A 20589-nucleotide genomic window follows, 5' to 3' on the forward strand; every position below is an offset into this window, starting at 1 on the left:
ACTCCATTACCACTGCGTCAGAGGTCCAGCGTGTGCGTGTGCGCGTGCGCTTCCTAAGTGTTGTATACGTCCATGTGATGTGTGTTCATCCGCTTGCTTGTTTGTGCGCGCGTTTCTACTGCGTGTGTTAACGTTTATCTCCCCGCACATCCCCCTCCCTCCCGTCGCCTCCAGCACTCACGGTTGGTTCCCACGGCGATGAAGGCGGCGGCGGTGAAGAAGAAGACAAAGATGGCGTCGCAGCGGAAGAGGAACCAGCGCAGCGTGGCCAGGTAGTGGAACCAGGCGGCGGTGTGCGTGTTCAGGGCCTTGTGGAACAGGGTCTCGAAGTACGCCTGCCGCCCGAACGCACGGATGGTCCACAGGCCCTTCAGAGAGATGATGAGGTGGGAGAAGATGGGGCTCCGTGCTGCAGAGAGAGCGGGGGGCGAGAGAGGGTCACCGAGGAGCTCCTGGGGCTAAACGGTGACGGCTGAACCTCAGCTGTTAGCTGTTGGGGCAGTAGCCGTCATGTTTACTAGAGCGGTAGCATTAAAGCAGGTTTACTAAGAGCGGTAGCATTAAAGCAGGTTTACTAAGAGCGGTAGCATTAAAGCAGGTTTACTAAGAGCGGTAGCATTAAAGCAGGTTTACTAAGAGCGGTAGCATTAAAGCAGGTTTACTAAGAGCGGTAGCATTAAAGCAGGTTTACTAAGAGCGGTAGCATTAAAGCAGGTTTACTAAGAGCGGTAGCATTAAAGCAGGTTTACTAAGAGCGGTAGCATTAAAGCAGGTTTACTAAGAGCGGTAGCATTAAAGCAGGTTTACTAAGAGCGGTAGCATTAAAGCAGGTTTACTAAGAGCGGTAGCATTAAAGCAGGTTTACTAAGAGCGGTAGCATTAAAGCAGGTTTACTAAGAGCGGTAGCATTAAAGCAGGTTTACTAAGAGCGGTAGCATTAAAGCAGGTTTACTAAGAGCGGTAGCATTAAAGCAGGTTTACTAAGAGCGGTAGCATTAAAGCAGGTTTACTAAGAGCGGTAGCATTAAAGCAGGTTTACTAAGAGCGGTAGCATTAAAGCAGGTTTACTAAGAGCGGTAGCATTAAAGCAGGTTTACTAAGAGCGGTAGCATTAAAGCAGGTTTACTAGAGCGGTAGCATTAAAGCAGGTTTACTAAGAGCGGTAGCATTAAAGCAGGTTTACTAAGAGCGGTAGCATTAAAGCAGGTTTGAGGAGAATTACATTTAGTTTATACAATTCAACTTAATGTTGAAATTGAGAGAAGAAATTGAAAGACCTTAAATTCAGGGCCATCAAAGCAAAAACATTTGCAACCTAGTTTGACGTAGAGCCGGGTGATTATTAGATTTTTAATCGTAATTCGAAGAAATGGTATAAAAAAATTGGTTAATATCAACATGCCAGCATGCACTGAAAGATGTGAGTGTGTAGAGTTTGCTTAAAGTCTGTGGCAACCGTAAGCAGCAGCACAGCATCTCTATTCAAACGTCTCAAACTGAGGCACCAGCAGAGGGGGAGAAGTGTGTTATTTATTGTGCTTCTGTTAATCATTGTTATTCATCAAAACAAATCCAAACTTAATTCTTATTTATTTTTTTCACTTAATAAACAACTCGATTAAAATGATAATCGGGTTTGGTTCGAAGAAATCAGAGTTTTTATTTAAGGCCAAATCACCAAGCCCTAGTGAGACAAGGCAAACACTTAAGGGTGGAGATTTCAGCGTTGTTTCTCTCTCACTCTATTGAATTATCTTCTCAGATTTAAACTATTTCTCATTAAACAGCTCCTCACTAATTGCAAATGAATCGTACTTCCCTGTGCTTCTCGGAATATCCTCCCTCCTTCAGTCTTCAAAGGACCCAACCCACGGTGTCCCACTACATGATTTCACATTGACACACAATTCCACTTCACAAGTGTTTGCTATGGGCAGGAGCCAGTGGTGAGCAGAGCATGTGACATTCTGCCCTGTCCTTTGTGCACAGACAATGTGTGACACACATTCCCCTCTCTCTCTTTGTAGAGGAGAGTCCAGGATGGAGCTGAAGGAAGTCCCAGATCGGGTCACCCTCTCTGACCCGGTCCCGGGCAGAGCAGGGCCTGGCAGAGTCGGTGACGTTGCCCTGAGGGGGATGGCGTTGAGCTGGGCCGATATCTACGACAACACCCTGTCATGTCTGTCAGCAGGGTCTGCACAGATGACCCGCTCTCTTCCTCTCCGCTTCACTCTGGCACAAAAGGTACACCAGCAAAAGTAAACCTGGTGTTTCTGGGGACTCTTGACTCAGCTTGACTCGGCCGGCAGACTCAGGGAGCCGTCCCCTAATGGGTGTGGCAGCCCTCTGACCTCTGACCCCATCACCACAGGTCGCTATGGTGACAGTCGCCGGTAGGTCTGCCTGCTGATGGCTGGGCGGGGGCGACTCTGACGTTTGGATCTTTTCTTTTATTCCCCAACTTCCTGCATTCATAGAATATTTTTTATTCCTGCATGGAGGAACCGATCTAAGGGACACGCACGCACACTTGCACGAACGCACGCACACACACACACGCACGCAAATAGTCTTACCTTCGGCCTCAAGCAGTTTGAGTTGCTGTCCAGTTCGTAAGAAGTACTTCCGGAGGAAGACGAAGATGGCGCCCAAAGGGATGACTGCGATGAAGATGTAGGGCCTTATGATGGACACGGTGAATATAGCTCCCAACACGATTATGCTCAACTAGAGAGAGAGAGAGAGAGAGAGAGAGAGAGAGAGAGAGAGAGAGAGAGAGAGAGAGAGAGAGAGAGAGAGAGAGAGAGAGAGAGAGAGAGAGAGAGAGAGAGAGAGAGAGAGAGAGAGAGAGAGAGAGAGAGAGAGAGAGACGCGTTGCAGTCAGAAGGGTCACACATTTAGCGTAAATTTGTCAGACATTAATCAGATAAACCAGTCCCTTTTTGGCTAATGTTATTGGATGGCTTTAGGGAGGTTATTATAACTGTATTTTTCTCATTGGATATGTAGCTTTACTCTTTGGTGCAGTAGGACTATCTACATTTGAAGTATTGTATTTATTGTAAACAATAACATATCAGTGGCCTTAACCCATGCTGCTCCCGTGGAGCCGATCAGTTCATCGGCTCCACGGTGATTCGGCTCCATAGATGTGTAATGCACTGTAAGTATTGGTGAAAAATATGTAATAACTTGGGATTTTTATTGTCTTTAGTTATTGATTTAGTTTTTTCGGTCAGATGAATGTATTTAAATCTGAGATTCACACCACTCCTTGAATTCAATTCAGATGAATTGAGTCATGAGCACTGTCTATTGTTTAGAACACCAGGATAAGACGTGTATGTGCATGAGGCCCAGCCTACCTGTATGAGGTCAAAGAGAACCAGAGGCAGCATGTCGTCTATAGTGGCCATGTCCTTGGTGAATCTGTTCATGATCCGACCTGTGCCGGGCCCAAAACAATCATTAGACCTCTAGAACACCGCACACACATTACAAGAGGCCGCTTTTAGCACATACACTTACAACAAAAAGGTATATTGAGGATAGTTAAGACATACTGTAATTAAAGGTACAATATACTACTTTTTTTTACACGTATTCTATCATGAGGAAACTAACTTCAAGACTACGTAGATCTACTCCCTCCCCCCACACATACCACACCTGACACAATTCAAAACCTGATTTTTATTTTGAATTTATCTGTATTTGGTTTTCTTGTTATTCTTTGTAAAGCGTCTTTGAGTGACCAAAAAAGCGCTATATAAATTCGATCCATTATTATTATTATTATCTACGTGATTTGCTCGGACTCTGCAGCAGCATAGATAAAGCAGCCCTCGCTGTCTGACGGGTTCAGTGAGACGGGGGGGGGCAGAGTGACCGTCGGCGGCTCTTCCCTCGACGCTCTACTGTGCCTTCACACCAAACGCCACAGTTTGGTGTGACGTTTTATCACGCGACTTTGGTCGTGTATGAGGAAGTTGAGTTGTTGTGGAAGTACGAGAGACGTCGGAGAACCCGACGCAGTCTATTCATAATATCATCCTAACCTCGGAGCGGGGCCTAACCTAGGAGGAGCGGGGCCTAACCTAGGAGGAGCGGGGCCTAACCTAGGAGGAGCGGGCCTAACCTAGGAGGAGGGCCTAACCTAGGAGGTGGGGCCTAACCTAGGAGGAGGGCCTAACCTAGGAGGAGGGGCCTAACCTAGGAGGAGCGGGGCCCTAACATCAGAGCGGGGCCCCAGCATCAGAGCGGGGCCTAACATCACAGCGGGGCCTAACATCAGAGCGGGGCCTAACATCAGAGCGGGGCCTAACATCAGAGCGGGGCCTAACATCAGAGCGGGGCCTAACATCAGAGCGGGGCTTAACATCACAGCGGGGCCTAACATCAGAGCGGGGCCTAACATCAGAGCAGGGCCCTAACCTAGGAGCGGGGCCTAACATCAGAGCGGGGCCTAACATCAGAGCGGGGCCTAACATCAGAGCGGGGCCTAACATCAGAGCGGGGCCTAACATCACAGCGGGGCCTAACATCAGAGCGGGGCCTAACATCACAGCGGGGCCTAACATCACAGCGGGGCCTAACATCACAGCGGGGCCTAACATCACAGCGGGGCCTAACATCAGAGCAGGGCCCTAACCTAGGAGCGGGGCCTAACATCAGAGCGGGGCCTAACATCAGAGCGGGGCCTAACATCACAGCGGGGCCTAACATCACAGCGGGGCCTAACATCACAGCGGGGCCTAACATCAGAGCGGGGCCTAACATCACAGCGGGGCCTAACATCACAGCGGGGCCTAACATCAGAGCGGGGCCTAACATCACAGCGGGGCCTAACATCAGAGCGGGGCCTAACATCACAGCGGGGCCTAACATCACAGCGGGGCCTAACATCACAGCGGGGCCTAACATCACAGCGGGGCCTAACATCACAGCGGGGCCTAACATCAGAGCGGGGCCTAACATCACAGCGGGGCCTAACATCACAGCGGGGCCTAACATCAGAGCGGGGCCTAACATCACAGCGGGGCCTAACATCACAGCGGGGCCTAACATCACAGCGGGGCCTAACATCACAGCGGGGGCCTCACCGGTCTTCATGGTGTTGAGCGTGGCGATGTTGGCTCGCAGCACAGCGCTGAGCATCTTCTCGTGGAGCCTCTTGGAGACGGTGAGCAGCGTGTGCACCAGGGGGAGGCCCCTGAAGAAGCCCAGGGCCAGCACGCTCTCCGACGTGGCCACGTAGATGTAGATGATGTAGTAGGCGCTGGTGGGCGTGACGATGACCGCCAGGTGGGTGGGCTTGGAGACGGTCATGTTGGCGTGCTCCGCGATGTAGCTGGGGGAGTTGGGGTTGGCCTCGCTCCTCCAGATCTCTCTTGGATGAGGGGAAGGGAGGGGGGTGTTAAGTAAGGGATCATTTATTTGTTACCAGCATTCGTAGTGTTGATCAGCAGAGAAAATAGTCTGCCAAAGACGTTGACGTTGCTTAGCAACTGAGTACGCTGGTGTTGAAGTTATCGGACTACCTCCACTCCTTGACAGCGGCCATCTAAAATGATTCAGTGCCGGAGGCTGTGAAGGCCCATGAAGAGACCGGAGCGCTCCACAGCAGGGTGAAGAGCCGTGGAATAAGGCTGCTTATGGTTCCACCTTCAAGCAGCCGCTTTCAACGCAGTCGTGAACCTTTATGGTTCTGCGCCGGGCTTTAGTGAGCGGACCAATCACAGCCCTCGCTGCTGTGTCGCCTCAACAGAAGGTTACAATATTTGGGAGGTGCACGTCCGGCCCTTGGGGTGGACGCAAGGACCTAAAGGGTCCGTGACCCCCCTGCGTTGGGGGAACGTAGGACCATAACCAGGCCTTTAGTGATGAACGTGGGGCCATAATCAGGCCTTTAGTGATGAACGTGGGGCCATAACCAGCCCTTTAGTGATGAACGTGGGACCATAATCAGGCCTTTAGTGATGAACGTGGGGCCATAACCAGCCCTTTAGTGATGAACGTGGGGCCATAACCAGGCCTTTAGTGAGGAACGTGGGACCATAACCAGCCCTTTAGTGATGAACGTGGGGCCATAATCAGCCCTTTAGTGATGAACGTGGGGCCATAACCAGCCCTTTAGTGATGAACGTGGGGCCATAACCAGCCCTTTAGTGATGAATGTGGGGCCATAACCAGCCCTTTAGTGAGGAACGTGGGGCCATAACCAGGCCTTTAGTGAGGAACGTGGGGCCATAATCAGCCCTTTAGTGATGATACATTAAATTAGAATAAACTACTAGCAGTGTGTTGCTTGAGTAAATAGTCGAACAATATATTTTCTTCTTCGCAGTATGAATGAGTGATGAATGAATGAATGAATGAGTACTCTAATGAAACATTATACTTACTTAGTGATGAGAAATATGCCTATGACTGATCCTGCAACCTGCAGAGTGAGAGAAGACATATGCACTGTAGAAACAGCACTCGACTTCACAGTGCATTCAGAGTGGAGCTAATCAACAGTATGAAGTTGGATCAATATGAAATATAAATCGTATTTACCTCAATAATGAAGACAACAGCTATGAATATTAAGACATAGACCAGGTTCCTGTTGGTGGTGATGTAGCGTAGATAGGTGTTCCATGAGGTCGTTTCAAAAATGTTTTCGTGCTCATCCTCAAAACATTGCTGTGTAGAGAAACATCTGGTTTTAGTCGAACAAATCAGAAATAAAATTAACCTTGTTTTTACCCATGGGACAATTAACATACTTAACATAGTTCAGGCATATTTGAGCTTTTGATTGGGTAAAATAAATGCAAATCAACATGATATTTGCAATAACCTGTTTTATCTAAAGCACGACACTAATCTGATCTCATCTCGCGGTGCCTTCTGGTCTCTGGTGCTCTGGAAGCCCCCCTACCTCCATGTCCTCTTCGTCCACGTCCTCGCTGATGTCGAACACGCTGTCCAGGGACAGGCGGCGGGCGTAGATGTCCAGCTCCGACGCCAGCTGGCACGCCGGCGTGACGGACAGCTTCTGCCGGAAGGAGGACTGCATCTGCGCGTGGCGCCGCTGGTGCTGGTTCTGTCCCCCGCCGCCGCCCCCGCCGCCGCCGCCCCCGCCGCCGCCGCCGCCGCCGCTGGTGATGAAGGCGAGCACCGACTGGCGCCGCTGGCCGTGCAGGTGCTCCAGGCCGCTGTGGTACATGTTGCCCCTGGGGAGCCCCTCCTCCACCTGGTCGTCCTCCGGCACCACCGAGAACCTCCGCTCCGAGAGCTGGTGCTGCGAGTCCTCCTGCGGGGGGGCGGGCGGCCCCTGTGAGCCCCCGATGAAGGAGAACTTGCGCGCGGCCGCCAGGGGGTTGAGGATGAGCGACTGCTTGCGCTTCTCCGGGTGGTGGGCGTCGCCGATCACGGCCGGGGGGGGGCCGGGCTGGCGGAAGGAGGCCTGGCGCAGCGGGTCGGGCGAGCGGAAGGTGGCCGTCTCGTCCACGGACACGCGGCGCAGCGTCTCCGTCAGGACGGAGCTGCGCCGCTCGGCCGTCATCTTGTCGTAGGCCTGCAGGCCGAGCAGCAGGGAGCTGAAGTCGGGCCGCTGGGCCTGCAGCTCCGAGAAGGTGCCGTAGAAGTAGCACACGCCGTTGTGGAGCAGGAGGATCTTGTCGGCGCGCTTGAGGTGCTCCAGCTTGCTGGTGACCACCACCCGGGTCTTGGAGGCCATCAGTCTGCACAGGCACCTGGGTGGGGGGGCATGGGCGGACCGGTTGGACAGGCAGACTCTACGCCGGGTTACATCCAAAGAGACATCATCAAGGTGGCCAGATCTCCAGCTTCTGTCATCACAAACCCATATGTGTTTCATATTTTGTCTATAGAGAAATGTTATCAAGGGTGTAGCTGGTTATGGCTCTCTGAAGAGAAAGACAAGCTGGCTTTTACAATGTCCCAATACCTAAATACTACTGTGAAAAATAACAATACAACTTCAGCATTGTACATTGTACATCTTTAGACCCTCTAACCTAACAGTATAACACAGTTATACCATGCGCAACCTTAACATGTCAAGTACAACAAAACCTATGTCCTTGACCTTCAAACACTATCACTCCCCCCCAAGACATGAAAGACTCTCTGTTGCTAATACACACTTTTCAAAGATCTCTTTCTCCGTCACGATGTCCAGGTGGGTGAAAGGAGAGTCAAGGAGGTAAAGGTCTGCGTCTTTATACAGGGCTCTGGGGGACACACACACACACACACACACACACACACACACACACATAAACGTGTACGCACGCACACACGCTTGCACGCACAGACACACAAACACACAGACACACAAAGCATATGAGAGAGATGATGACAGACAGAGGGGGACAGAAGAAAATAGTAATTTGAGTGACTTTTTGACCAAGTGACTGATGGTGTCCTTGTGCTAACGGAAACAGCTGGAGTAGGCCCAGAGTGATGAAAGCTTTACTTTGCAAGGTTCAATCTGTAAAGTTAACCCCACTTATGTCACCCCTGTTCCCAGATCAATACATTTAGTTACGCACGGACGCTCCCTGCAACAATTACAGTTGCGATCCATAACCGATCACATGACCCTGAGCGATCGATCATGACCTGTAAAGCCTGCCATTTTGGAACCAAAAACCCACATAAGCGGCAAGTTGTTAGGCAACATTGGAGTTGTTGTTTTTGCTCATTTGTCTTACCTGAAGGAGAGAGTGATTGCAGAGTTAGAGATAGAGGAAGTTAGACAGAGAGATGAGCATGTGCTGCGGTTTCCAAGAGAGTGGCTTAAATCAGATCATGAGGAATGATGGAGGCACTTAAATCCCATCTGAGAAGGAAGCCATCAGGCAGATCCCGGACACTTTAACAAATGGATATGCACGCCTTTTTAATGATCTACAAGGGATTCAGGCGAGCCAGAACATCTATCTACTGTGGTTGCAAAAAGCACCACAAGCACCAGCCGGATGCTCACACACATCAGGGAGAACCGCGGCTACGAGATATCTATTGTATTGAGGGGTGATCAATACTGTGTAGCATCCCAGTGTGCTAAGAGAGAGAACAACACATGGGAAGTGGGATTATCGTCGACGCTACACTCTCATAGCTTATGTTTGTCAACACACCAACAACAGCCTCACTTTGATTAATTGGTTAATTAGTGAGCAAGTTAAGGTCCCTTGTTACCCGCATCTAAACGGGGACAATTGCAGAAGTCATCCATCAGACACTTGTTATGACTTTGACTACGCACACTGGAAAGCTTATGCACCCCGGCTATTTTTAGTAAAGTACAATTAATGGATGACTGGATACCGTTAACAGCAGTGACTCATATGATCCCCCCTCAGGCCTTCATCAGTTTATACTGTGAGATAAGTGGTGAGCGTTCCACGCGTCAGCACGGAGGTACGCTGTGTTTCAGTAGCACATCTTCAGCAAGAGTCGAGGGGAAACGGCCACGCTCTGCTATTTTCTAATAGTGCTTCCTGAAAGAAGATGTGCAGAAAGTTGGACCGTTGACTTCATTGGTCAAGGATTTGGGTTCTGACGTCAATTGACAATGTTTTTTTTCTTTGTGAACCTGAGCTTAGGTTGCAGACTGAGATTTTTTTGGGGGGCTTGGGTAGAAGCGTCGCTGCGTTGTCTCTACAACAGAGACAGCGCAGCGATATCAACATGAGTAGTTCTAACTGGAGAGACAGTGAATCCGCGAGCTGCTGTCATGTGAGAGAAGGTGATGCAGTCACATTAAACGAAGACGGGACAGAGTGCATGCTGACAGGTGTGTGGCTGGTGGTACCTGGCCAGGCCGATGCGGGCCCTTTGGCCCCCGCTAAGTGTGACACCGCCCTCCACCACCGGGGACTTGTCCTTCTCAGGGAGCAGCGCAAAGTCCTGACCAGAGAGGGAAGAAGACTAGATGAGAGGGAGGAATACAAGCAGCAGTACAGAGATAACGTGGTCAAGTCTTAGCCTGGTCCTAGAAGACTAGATGAGAGGGAGGAATACAAGCAGCAATACAGAGATAACGTGACCAAGTCTTAGCCTGGTCCTAGAAGACTTGATGAGAGGGAGGAATACAAGCAGCAATACAGAGATAACGTGACCAAGTCTTAGCCTGGTCCTACCAGACTAGATGAGAGGGAGGAATACAAGCAGCAATACAGAGATAACGTGGTCAATAGGGATGTGTCGGTCGCGACTGATTCGTTACAACGAACGAATCCCGAACGTGAACGACAATAACTGGTTCCCCAAAACAAGAAGAACTGGTTCTTTGATTCTTTTTTTTTAACATAAACCAAACATATGGTCACATAAATAAAATATACAAACGAACAGAGCTTCGTCTCCCCGCGACTTATATATTGATTGAGTCTACAACGTTCTCAAAGATTCAGCCAATGAGAGGTAGCAATGGTTTTGCAATGGCACCTGGGTAAACAAATGACAAGGCAGTACCGTCGAATATGCGCGCTTTCTCTGTCTGACGTATCTTGGGTCATACCATTCGACGTGGGGCCACTCATATATCCCCCTACATTTTTTCGAAAATAGACTTGACCTCCATCTGTTTATTGGATAAACGCATTTCCCAATCCCAGGAGTCTTTGCTCCATTCTACGTCAATTTAAGAACAAACAAAGAAATTAAACTGCAGTTCGTATTTTTTATTCATGAAAGTTCTGTAATGCCTGAATAATGAAGAATTAAATGTCAAGTAACATAAAATTATAAATGTAAAACCATGAATGAAATATAGAGAGTAAGCAAGTGGTATAAATATTGGTGGGACGTTCGGTTACACTATATAGTATATCTTCTCGATTTTCACGGGGGTTAGAGCCTAGAAGTCGTTTAAATTATGCTCACGGCCGTCTCGCGGGGGGCGGGGGGGCAGGCAGACACCGACAGACAGTAATTTGACGTAACGAACGAATCAAAACGAACGAATCAAACAAACAAATCGTTATAGTGAACTGAACCGAAAGAACTAGTTCCCGGAAAATAATCATTTTGCCCATCCCATTTCCCCATCAAGTCTTGGCCTGGTCCTACCAGACTAGATGAGAGGGAGGAATACAAGCAGCAATACAGAGATAACGTGGTCAAGTCTTGGCCTGGTCCTACCAGACTCTCGTACTTTTAATTTGCACAGAGTCTGGCCAATCTCCATTGACAAAAATAAATCACTTGCAGGTGTCTGATGGAGTTTAAAACGATTGGATCTGCCCGGTGCCACTCTGATTCTGCCATAACCAATCGCTAACGTTTGACTACAACTTAAACTAACTCACCACCTCAACATCATCGTTCTCAGCTACTCTGTTCACTGATTGGCCCGGCAAAATTTGGCCAGAGAAAACCGGCGACTATACCGCAAACCAAGAAGTAGTACTGAAGGGAAATGAAAATTGAGCAGAAGTACGTAGGCGGGCAGAGTCAGGCTTATAAAGTCTCCCATTCAAACAAACATATTGAAATTAGGACTCAGACTAGCACAGGCAGCACCAAGGACTTGAGGACTTGTGATGCAGACAAATGTTTTGTGATTCACAAATTCACTGATTTCTTTCCATCTTTTTGCCAAGGTTACACCAAGGTTTCATCCCCTATTGTTTCTGTTACATACTGCAGCCTATAGCGTAAGTCGAAAACTCTTGACATTTTCAGGTGTGGTTACCAATAACCCCCATTACCCATAAATCCACATTTATGGTACTGCACCCAAAGGTGGCGCTATTGTAAATAATCATCAATTAGGCTTATTTTTCCTCAACAGACTGACCTGGACTCAAAATTCTTTCATAATATTAATCTCTAAAATCAGATGCATCTTTTTCACCCTAGTCTTCTGCCCTACATTTTTTTAATTTTCCCACAATTTCATAGAAAAGCCAAACGTCCACAGTCTCAACCCATTTTGCCTATATGACCATTTTGTTATTGTATAACTACCTTAAGGCTACCATTAGGTGGATACCATTAACAGTGCAAATTTTCGGATCTATACTCTTTTAAGAAAGCCCTTAATTCTCTTGTGAAATGTGTGCTTGGAGTTTTCTTGATGTGTGCTTATCAACCGACATTTTCACCTTGTGAATGAGGCTTCATGCAGTTCAGGAATGTCAGTGGCTGAACGGGATAATGCTGTGTACTGGGGATTCTTAGGTTGAGAGTTCGAATCCCTATTAGACAATGCTGAACATGACATTCGGCCATTGCTCTGCAGCCCAGTCACCTGAAAGCCGAGGCAAAGTATGGCATTAAGGGGAACATCAACATCTTTCCTTCATAATTATATGTCATATTTAGATATCTTCCATTAGTGTGTTCTTGACTTTTCATTTTGCTCGGACCCCGTTAACCCCGCTTGCGGTTATACTTATATTTTTGTAATTGTTAGATTGCCATGAACATTGTCAGAGGGACAAAAAGGAACGATTGCGTTTTGCATCTTCCTTTGAATGAACAGGGACGGCTGGAAGTGGTTTCCAGTGAATATGCCGGCGTGATAGCACAGGGCGTGGGCAGCCCATCTCACGGAGGGTAACCACGACCCTGTGGGCGTACCGCCACACCAAAGTAGTCATCACAACAGTAACTGTGATGACGCTAAACGCACCACAGGGCCAAGACGGCCGTCATAATTGGGTAACCATGACACCAACATTAATACCACAGGCCATGAGGGTAGCGTCACCTCCCCCAAAACAAGCCTCCGCCTACCGCACTCCCTCTTCCAGAGTGATAGGAATACCGGCTGGGATACTTGGATTGGGAGCGTATTTTTAACTAATAGACCCTTTTCTCAGAGGCATCGTCGTAGAAAACACACACACACACACACACACACACACACACACACACACACACACACACACACACACACACACACACACACACACACACACAATCAATGTAAATATCAGATTCATTATGTTGCGTCAGCCAAGAACCCACACGGGTGTCCCCCATAATAACACTCATTATGGTCTGCTGCTTCTATGTTCCAGGGTACATGGTCCTCACTGGTCCAGTCTCCCCGTGGTGCGGCACATAAAGGGGGCCGTGATTAGTGTTACGAGCTGCGTATGTATCAAGATGAAAAAGTGTCTATTCTCTTTCTTCTTGAATTGTATTTATTAGACTGAAATCTATTGGATATAAGGCCCCTGTAAAATAATTAAGAAAGTGGCTATCAGAGTATTGGTTCACTGTTTAATGTGGTCAAAATAAGATATCCTGTACACTGGCTGCTTGCAAGTACTGTAAACTGTTTATATTTGGAATGACAACATCTGCTTCAGGGCACTAGGACCCAGAAAAGGAGACCTCGACGTGGGCAGGTTCCACATGTTACAATATCCAAGACCTGACTTCATATGGTGAGCCTCAGTGGAGCAGCAGGCAGTGTGGCTGTGGAACTGTTAAGTACCCTTAAACTACTGGGACCATAAGTTAAGTACCCTTAAACTACTGGGACTTCATAAGCTTTCCTCTTGCAGCGCAGCTTGAAAAGTGCTCAGAACCTGGTCCTCACATTTGGATGTCTAACAGTTAAAGTAAAAGTAACTGACAGTTACTCTTTTTAAAAACATATATATTTGTGTATATAGATAATATGGTTGGGTCATATCATATATTTGTTTTGCTATGTTTGTATTCATTATTGTTTGTATACCCATCCTTCTGCAGCTAAAGGTACTCTATAGCCTTAGTAAAATGACAAATAGTAAATGAATACGTAAAACAAAGATGTGAACGATAAAACATGGCAAATACAACAAATAACAAATTCACCCAGGCCAGAACGTTTAGTGTGCCAACAGACAGGACAGAACATCAAAACAAACAGGACAGTACGAGACGCCGCCAACCAATACTGTGACCCAAACCTTCAGCGGGACACTGAGGGAGATGGCGCAGGAATGAAGTGAAGGATTAAGTCTACCTTATTCCTTTAAACACAAAAGGTGTCCATCTTATTCCTTGAAACACAAAACCTCCTACCTTCTTATCTGCCGCTTCCGCTCCCCTGCAGGCAGGCCACAGGGAGTTAAGTTAACGGGTGTTTAACGGCCACCATGGCCAGCTGGTAAAAGGCATATTGGGAGTCGAGTAGCCGAACAAAGCCAGCCAGCTAGGCTAGCAGCTAGCGGCTAGGGGCTAGCAGCTTACTTGGGGTTTGAACAGAGTTGGGGGGGGTTGGGGGACCACCCAGGGCTGTGTTGTCTGGTGTTTCAACAAGGTGTGGGGGGGGGGGGGGTCTGGATCACTGCCAGGTCCGCCCCTAGCCCCCCCCCAGGGGGTTGCCGTGGTGATTCCCCTTGTAGGAGGAGCACCTGATCTTCATGGTAGTGGGTCTAGACGCGTCCCTTTGGTTTGGGTCTCCCCCCCCCCCCACATGACTGGTGACTCATGATGACTGACTGTGTGTATTGTGCCATAGACCATGATTTGCATTACACACAATGGCACACCATGACAGCAGTGGTGTTTACATAAGTTAAGCGGAGTCCTCATCATCGCCCTCTTTCGGTCTTGGAGGCCTGCTTCATGTCGTGTCAGGGTGTGTCATGTGGTTGTTTTGTTGGAGCCTTTCAATAGCGCAGAGCGGGCTGTTTGCTGTGACATCAGACCGGTGTTTAGCCTAAACGCTGGAAGTGACGCCAAGGGGAGACGGAGGCCGTCACTGGGGGAGGTTGTACTAGTCTGCGCCCGCGTCAGATCACGGATGATGGGCTGTCCTCATTGAAGTATCGCGAAGACATAGACGTAGATGACACATGTGTGTGTGTGTGTGTGTTTATACGAAACAATTCCTTCTGAATGTGGATCAAACTGTTGAAAGCACTGAACCAAAGGACCGGCTCAGTCCACTGTAGGCCCTTCACTGTAGGGGTTCCAGCGCTCGTCATCGGTCAGTCAGGAACCCCCTCATTGTCATGTTCATGAAATGCAACCGGCAAGATGATATTCCATCTCCATGGCAACAGCAGACGGCCCCAGTGTGAGCTGGGGCCGTCCGCCCCAGCTCACACTGGAGGTCGGAACGAGAAGAAGCCATCACTCAACACTGAGACTCAGCAGAAAGTGCCCTGTTGTGTACTAATCTCTCTCTCTCTCTCCCTCTCTCTCTAGATTTCTCTCTCCCTCTCCCTCTCTCCCTCTCTCTCTCTCTCTCGCTCTCTCTCGCTCTCTCTCATCTATTTAAACTGTAACTCTCTTTCTCTATCCCTGTAATTACTACTCTCTCTCTCTCTTCATCTCTCCCTCTGACTCTATCCCTCTCTCTTTCTCTCTCTCCCATGTGATCACAGTCCTTTCTGTCTCATTCTCCCCCCCTCCCTCCCTCTCTCTCCCCTATTGCACATATTATTCCTCTGTCCACTCAGCTCTCTTGCCCCTAAGACCCCTGAACACAAACATGCAGCTTTTGTTTACCCCAGCAGGACAACAGTGAAGCCCCAGACAGGACGTGACGTCAGTACCTCCTCCAGCTGACAGGCCTTGATGATGGAGGTGTATCGGAGCTCGTCATAGGTCAGGCCAAACAAGATGTTGTCACGGATGGTTCCGGGCATGATCCAGGATGTCTGGGGGCAGAAGGAGATCCGCCCGCTGTGTCGGATCTTCCCTTCCGACGGAACCAGCTCTCCCAGGATCATCATGAGCAGAGAGCTCTGGAACCAGAGCCAGGGGCAAGTCAGTCCAAGAAATGTCCACGCACACACTCTGACGCACACACACATAGACACGCACAAGCATGTACGGGCACATGCAGGCGCACATGCACACATACGAATACAATCACCCACACATATATGCAAATACACATAGACATACATACACAAAGTACACCTCTCCTCCCAAAGTACACCTCTTCTGCCCGTCATTTTCGCATCAGATCAGGTATTTTGCTATTAAGGGCTGATTATGGTTCCAAGTGCACGCAACGCAATGACCACGCAGACGCTTCGACGCAGTCGTGAACGTTTATGGTTCTGCTGGTTTAGAAAGTGGACCAATCACAGCCCTCGCTGCGGTGTCGCCTCGACGGAACGTTACAATTTTCGGGAGGCGTGTGTCCGGCCCTTGTGGTGGACGCAAGGAGGGTCCACGAGGGCCTAAGGGGTCCGTGACCCCCTTGCGTTGGGGGAACGTGGGACCATAATCAGCCCTTCAGTCTTGGGGAGGTTGTGCTGCAGGACCCACCTTCCCTGATCCAGTAGAGCCGGCCACCGCCAGCATCTGGCCCTTCTCCAGGTACAGGCTGATGTTCTTCAGCACCGGCGTGACGTACAGGTTGGTGAAGAAGAGACCCGCGTCCCCGTTGGGGGGCCCGCTGGCCTTGTTCTCCTGCTTGATCTTCTCAAACAGTTCCCCGATGCCCTGTTGAAGGAGGAGAGGAAGAGGAGAGGAAGAGGAGGAGAGGAGGAGAGGAGGAGAGGAGGAGAGGAAGAGGAGGAGAGGAAGAGGAGAGGAAGAGGAGCAGGAGAGGAAGAGGAGGAGAGGAGGAGGAGAGGAAGAGGAGGAGAGGAGGAGGAGAGGAGGAGGAGGAGAGGAAGAGGAGGAGAGGAATAGGAGAGGAGGAGAGGAAGAGGAGGAGAGGAGGAATAGGAGGAGAGGAGGAGGAGAGGAAGAGGAGGAGAGGAGGAGAGGAAGAGGAGAGGAGGAGAAAGTAGGAGTTAGTACCACTAGAGCACATAATGAAATGCAATCAGGTGAACTTTTTATCAAACATTTTGAAAGTATTCAAAGTCTGTCAACTTGTTTCATGCATCTTTCGATTCTGTTATATTGTGCACAAAACAACATGCCTTTAAAAAAGAAAATACATTCCGTAAATACATAAAGAATACATTCAAAGTAAATTTCTCAGATCGACCTCACTAGGCTAAGATTCAGTGTGTGTATGTGGGTTTACTTTGTGTTTGTTTGTGAGGGGTGAATAATGGGATTCATCCCACTTTAAATACCTAGATGCTGCATTGCGTAACACAGCCCATTCCCGTTGTCCTTCTGAGGCCCTAAAGAGGCTTCCCAAAGGCTTCCCAGTGTTGTCCATTCAATCTGTCACCACAATCCTATACATCATGGGTTGACACGTCTATCCACTGGAGAAAAGAGGAAGCTGTCATGACGAGCTGGTTAATTATTGACCTCTACAGTCTTTTTTATGGGTCAGTGGGGTTGCTGTGGTTCGTCTACGAGTCGACCCGTGTAATTCACATTCAAATGAGCTGACGTGCGTGCTGTCAACAGTAAAGAAAGGAGACCCCCTGACCCACTCTAAGAACGATATGCTGCCAGGAAGAGCAGTGTACAAGGAGGGCATCCAGGAATAAGCGGGTGTTCAGGATTCCCAATCTAAAAAGCAGATGAAGAAGTTTCCCAGCAAAGCGAAAGCATAATGATGCAAGCTCCTTTTTATCACGGTATCGGGAGGTCAATAAATCACACCTGTGTGCACTGGTAGGTTTATGGGCACAATGTCGAACTACAATGAGATGGCTCTCCACAGGTGATAGCCACAAATCAATCCATTATCTGGGGAAGCACGATGGGAATAGAAGTCCCCTGGTTCTTTAATCTGTTTGCCTGTTATATTGACCACTATGTGGTGACTGTGTCTCGGTTAGGGAGGAACCTGGGTGTGACAGGGGACGACCGGCTCTCAACCTCATTTCATGTTCTACAACGTCAGGAGGATACTTCCGTTCCTAACCCACAAGGCCACGCAGATCTCGGTCTCTTCCCCTCGCGGCTAGACTTCACCTATACTGGTTCTGTCCAGATCAATGTCTCCCGAAGCAACCAACGGTTAGGCTGGAAGTCCAGACCCACATCTAGAAAGCTGTAGGGTCTGGCAACGAGCAATGAAAATGGCCGAACTTGAGGGGCGGATCAAGCATGCATTTGAAAATATCACTGCACGCAATTAGATAACCCTACGACCAATCAGAAGAATAGAAGGGGTGACGTGTCCAGACTAGCGGAGCTAACCAATAGATAAGACTGTTGAAACAGTTACGCCTTCGGCCCACCTATATCAGATAAACCGATGTGATTGGTTAATGTTCTGGGCCAGGGGAATCGGGGAGTGAGTATTTTGCTCGTTCCCAGAGTGACTCGCTGAGCAAATTCAAATTGGGCTCTCGCGAGAACTCTGGATTTCCAGGGTAACCAACGATATGGTTAACGTAGCGATGAGTGAAGTTATTTACACACACAAACACACCTCGTCCCAGGATGCAGAGACGTTGTCGAGCTCCAGCTCTGTGGTGGTCAGGTTGTACTCCAGTGCCCGGTGTTCCTCCTTTAGCAGGAAGTCCTGGAAGGGAGATACACACACCACTATGAAGACACACAGGTCAGACGCACACAGTGCCACACACACAGGTCCTGGTGCAGAAAAACTCAGAAAAAAGGGTTAGGGTTAGACTAATACACACACCTTAGCATAGACACTCACGTCACACACACCTCAAAAAAACCACACACACTTCACACACGTCAGGTACACACAGGTCAGTGTATGCGTGTGTGTGTGTATGTGCCAGTGCATGTGTGTGTGTGTGTTAGGGTTGCCGCGGTGTGGACATTTTCACACCGAGTAATACGCTCGTGTCAACACCGGTATTACCGGTATAAACGGTATTAACTTTGAAACTATAGGTCAACCGCCATCTTCTCCGTCAACTCCCTCTCACACTCGGTGACAGCGGCTGGCAGCGCGCCAATTCTCGGCGTCTTATAACGATCTATATATAATAGTATAATCTAATTTTATATATCATAATATCACGGCCAAAAGCTCTGTGCGCCTCCGGATGGCCGTAGCGCGGGGAGCTCACGTAGGGATTGGGCTTCGCGGGGTTTGTTTACCGGTGTTGCTATGGTTACCGGTCTTGTAAGGAAGCACGTCAATTCTCGGCGTGACAATTCTCCCACACAGAGCAGAACTGTGGCCTATTCTACACATTTTAATTTTCTTAATTATAATTATATTATTCATTTTTACTGAATTTGTTTTTTATTACTGAAAATATAAATAAATAATCGGTGTTGCTGGTGAGCAACACCAAGTAATCGGTGTTGGCCTCAACACCGGTAACACCGGTAACACCGGTAACACCGTATACCGCGGCAACCCTAGTGTGTGTGTGTGCCAGTGCATGTGTGTGTGTGTCAGTGCATGTGTGTGTGTGTCAGTGCGTGTGTGTGTGTGTGTGTGTGTGTGTGTGTGTGTGTGTGTGTGTGTGTGTGTGTGTGTGTGTGTGTGTGTGTGTGTGTGTGTGTGTGTGTCAGGGTGAATTGTGTCACTTACTTTCCAGTCCGGTCCGATCAAATTTGCATATTTAATACATTCGTCATACGGCGCTGCACAGTTCCACAACCGTAACTGTCAACATCCGGCCCCCTTCTTCTTCTACACCCCTTTTGCTGAACTGCGACTGTCAACATCCGGGATAATATACCAGTAACAGGGCTCTCAAGTCTCACGCATTCGGCGTGAGACACGCGCAATTCAACCCATGCACACGCTCACACGCCACACTCAACAGTGGGAGGGTAGGAATCAAATGGGTTTCCCGTACGTCGGGTAACCAGACATTCTATTTTGCCCGGACATGCACTCTTTTTGAGACACTTGTGTGGCGAAAAATGTGTGGCAGAATTTCAAAATCGTCCGGGATTTTATTAAAGCCTCATACATGTTCACATTGAATTTGCGTTGCGTTTCTCTGGGTCGTTCACAAACTAGTTGGGCTACGCCCTCCCCTACTCAGTTCTGTTCGCGTTACATTGGTGGAAGTGAGTAGGGGGAGTGGTTAAGTAGAGTTTGACTTAGGCCCCGTCCACACGAAGCCGATTTCATGGCGAAACCGCAAAGGTCTTGTACGGTTCGGCCTTCCGTCCACACGAAGCCGATTTCATGGCGAAACCGCAAAGGTCTTGTACGGTTCGGCCTTCCGTCCACACGAAGCCGGCGAACCCGCTGACCGAAACCGCAAACTTCTGAAACCAGCCTCGGAGGTGGTTTCAAATCTACCCGGTTTCGTTTTGGATTCGTGTGGACGCCTGAAACCGACTGAAACCGTAAACCATGACGTCATCGCCACACCCCTCGACCCTCTAGCCAATGACTGTTAAGCCCGCGGAGTCTCAGAACTCACAACAACAAAGATGATGGCGGACTACAGGCTTGTAATCGTTCTGCAGCAGATCATGTCCCTTGTTGGGTTGGTAAGCCATTATTTATTGAGACTGTTGACTGACTGTTTGTTTGTGTTGTTAGTGGTTCGGGGGGCAGCCTTTATGCGCATGCTCGCCTCTTCTTCTTATTTAATTTTCTTCTGGATTTCTGTAGCAGAAGCAGCGCCCCTTATGGGCCTGGCATGTGTACTACAGCGTTTCTACAGATCTACCCGGTTTCGCTTGACTCCGTCTTTACGGAGATACTCCGAAACCGGATAGATCGAAACCGGAACGGTTTCGCCCGTTTCGGCTTTGTGTGGACGGGGCCTTACTCAGTTATCCTCATGT

General features: G+C 48.8%; 1 protein-coding gene across 2 annotated transcripts in view; it reads right to left on the bottom strand.

Moving 5' to 3' along the window:
- Window positions 1-20589, bottom strand: part of cftr (CF transmembrane conductance regulator) — a 41748-nt gene that overhangs the window by 8940 nt on the left and 12219 nt on the right. For both annotated transcript variants that reach the window (XM_060060054.1, XM_060060055.1), the window contains 12 exons: window positions 18281-18373; window positions 16255-16431; window positions 15531-15722; window positions 9836-9930; window positions 8160-8246; window positions 6929-7745; window positions 6562-6690; window positions 6405-6442; window positions 5103-5389; window positions 3366-3445; window positions 2577-2727; window positions 182-409 (listed from right to left, as the gene is read on the bottom strand). In XM_060060054.1, the coding sequence (XP_059916037.1) occupies window positions 182-409; window positions 2577-2727; window positions 3366-3445; window positions 5103-5389; window positions 6405-6442; window positions 6562-6690; window positions 6929-7745; window positions 8160-8246; window positions 9836-9930; window positions 15531-15722; window positions 16255-16431; window positions 18281-18373 (2374 nt within the window). The remainder of the gene's footprint in view (window positions 1-181; window positions 410-2576; window positions 2728-3365; window positions 3446-5102; window positions 5390-6404; window positions 6443-6561; window positions 6691-6928; window positions 7746-8159; window positions 8247-9835; window positions 9931-15530; window positions 15723-16254; window positions 16432-18280; window positions 18374-20589) is intronic.

The sequence above is a fragment of the Gadus macrocephalus genome, chromosome 9 (assembly GCF_031168955.1).
Source record: "Gadus macrocephalus chromosome 9, ASM3116895v1".
Lineage (NCBI taxonomy): Eukaryota > Metazoa > Chordata > Actinopteri > Gadiformes > Gadidae > Gadus > Gadus macrocephalus.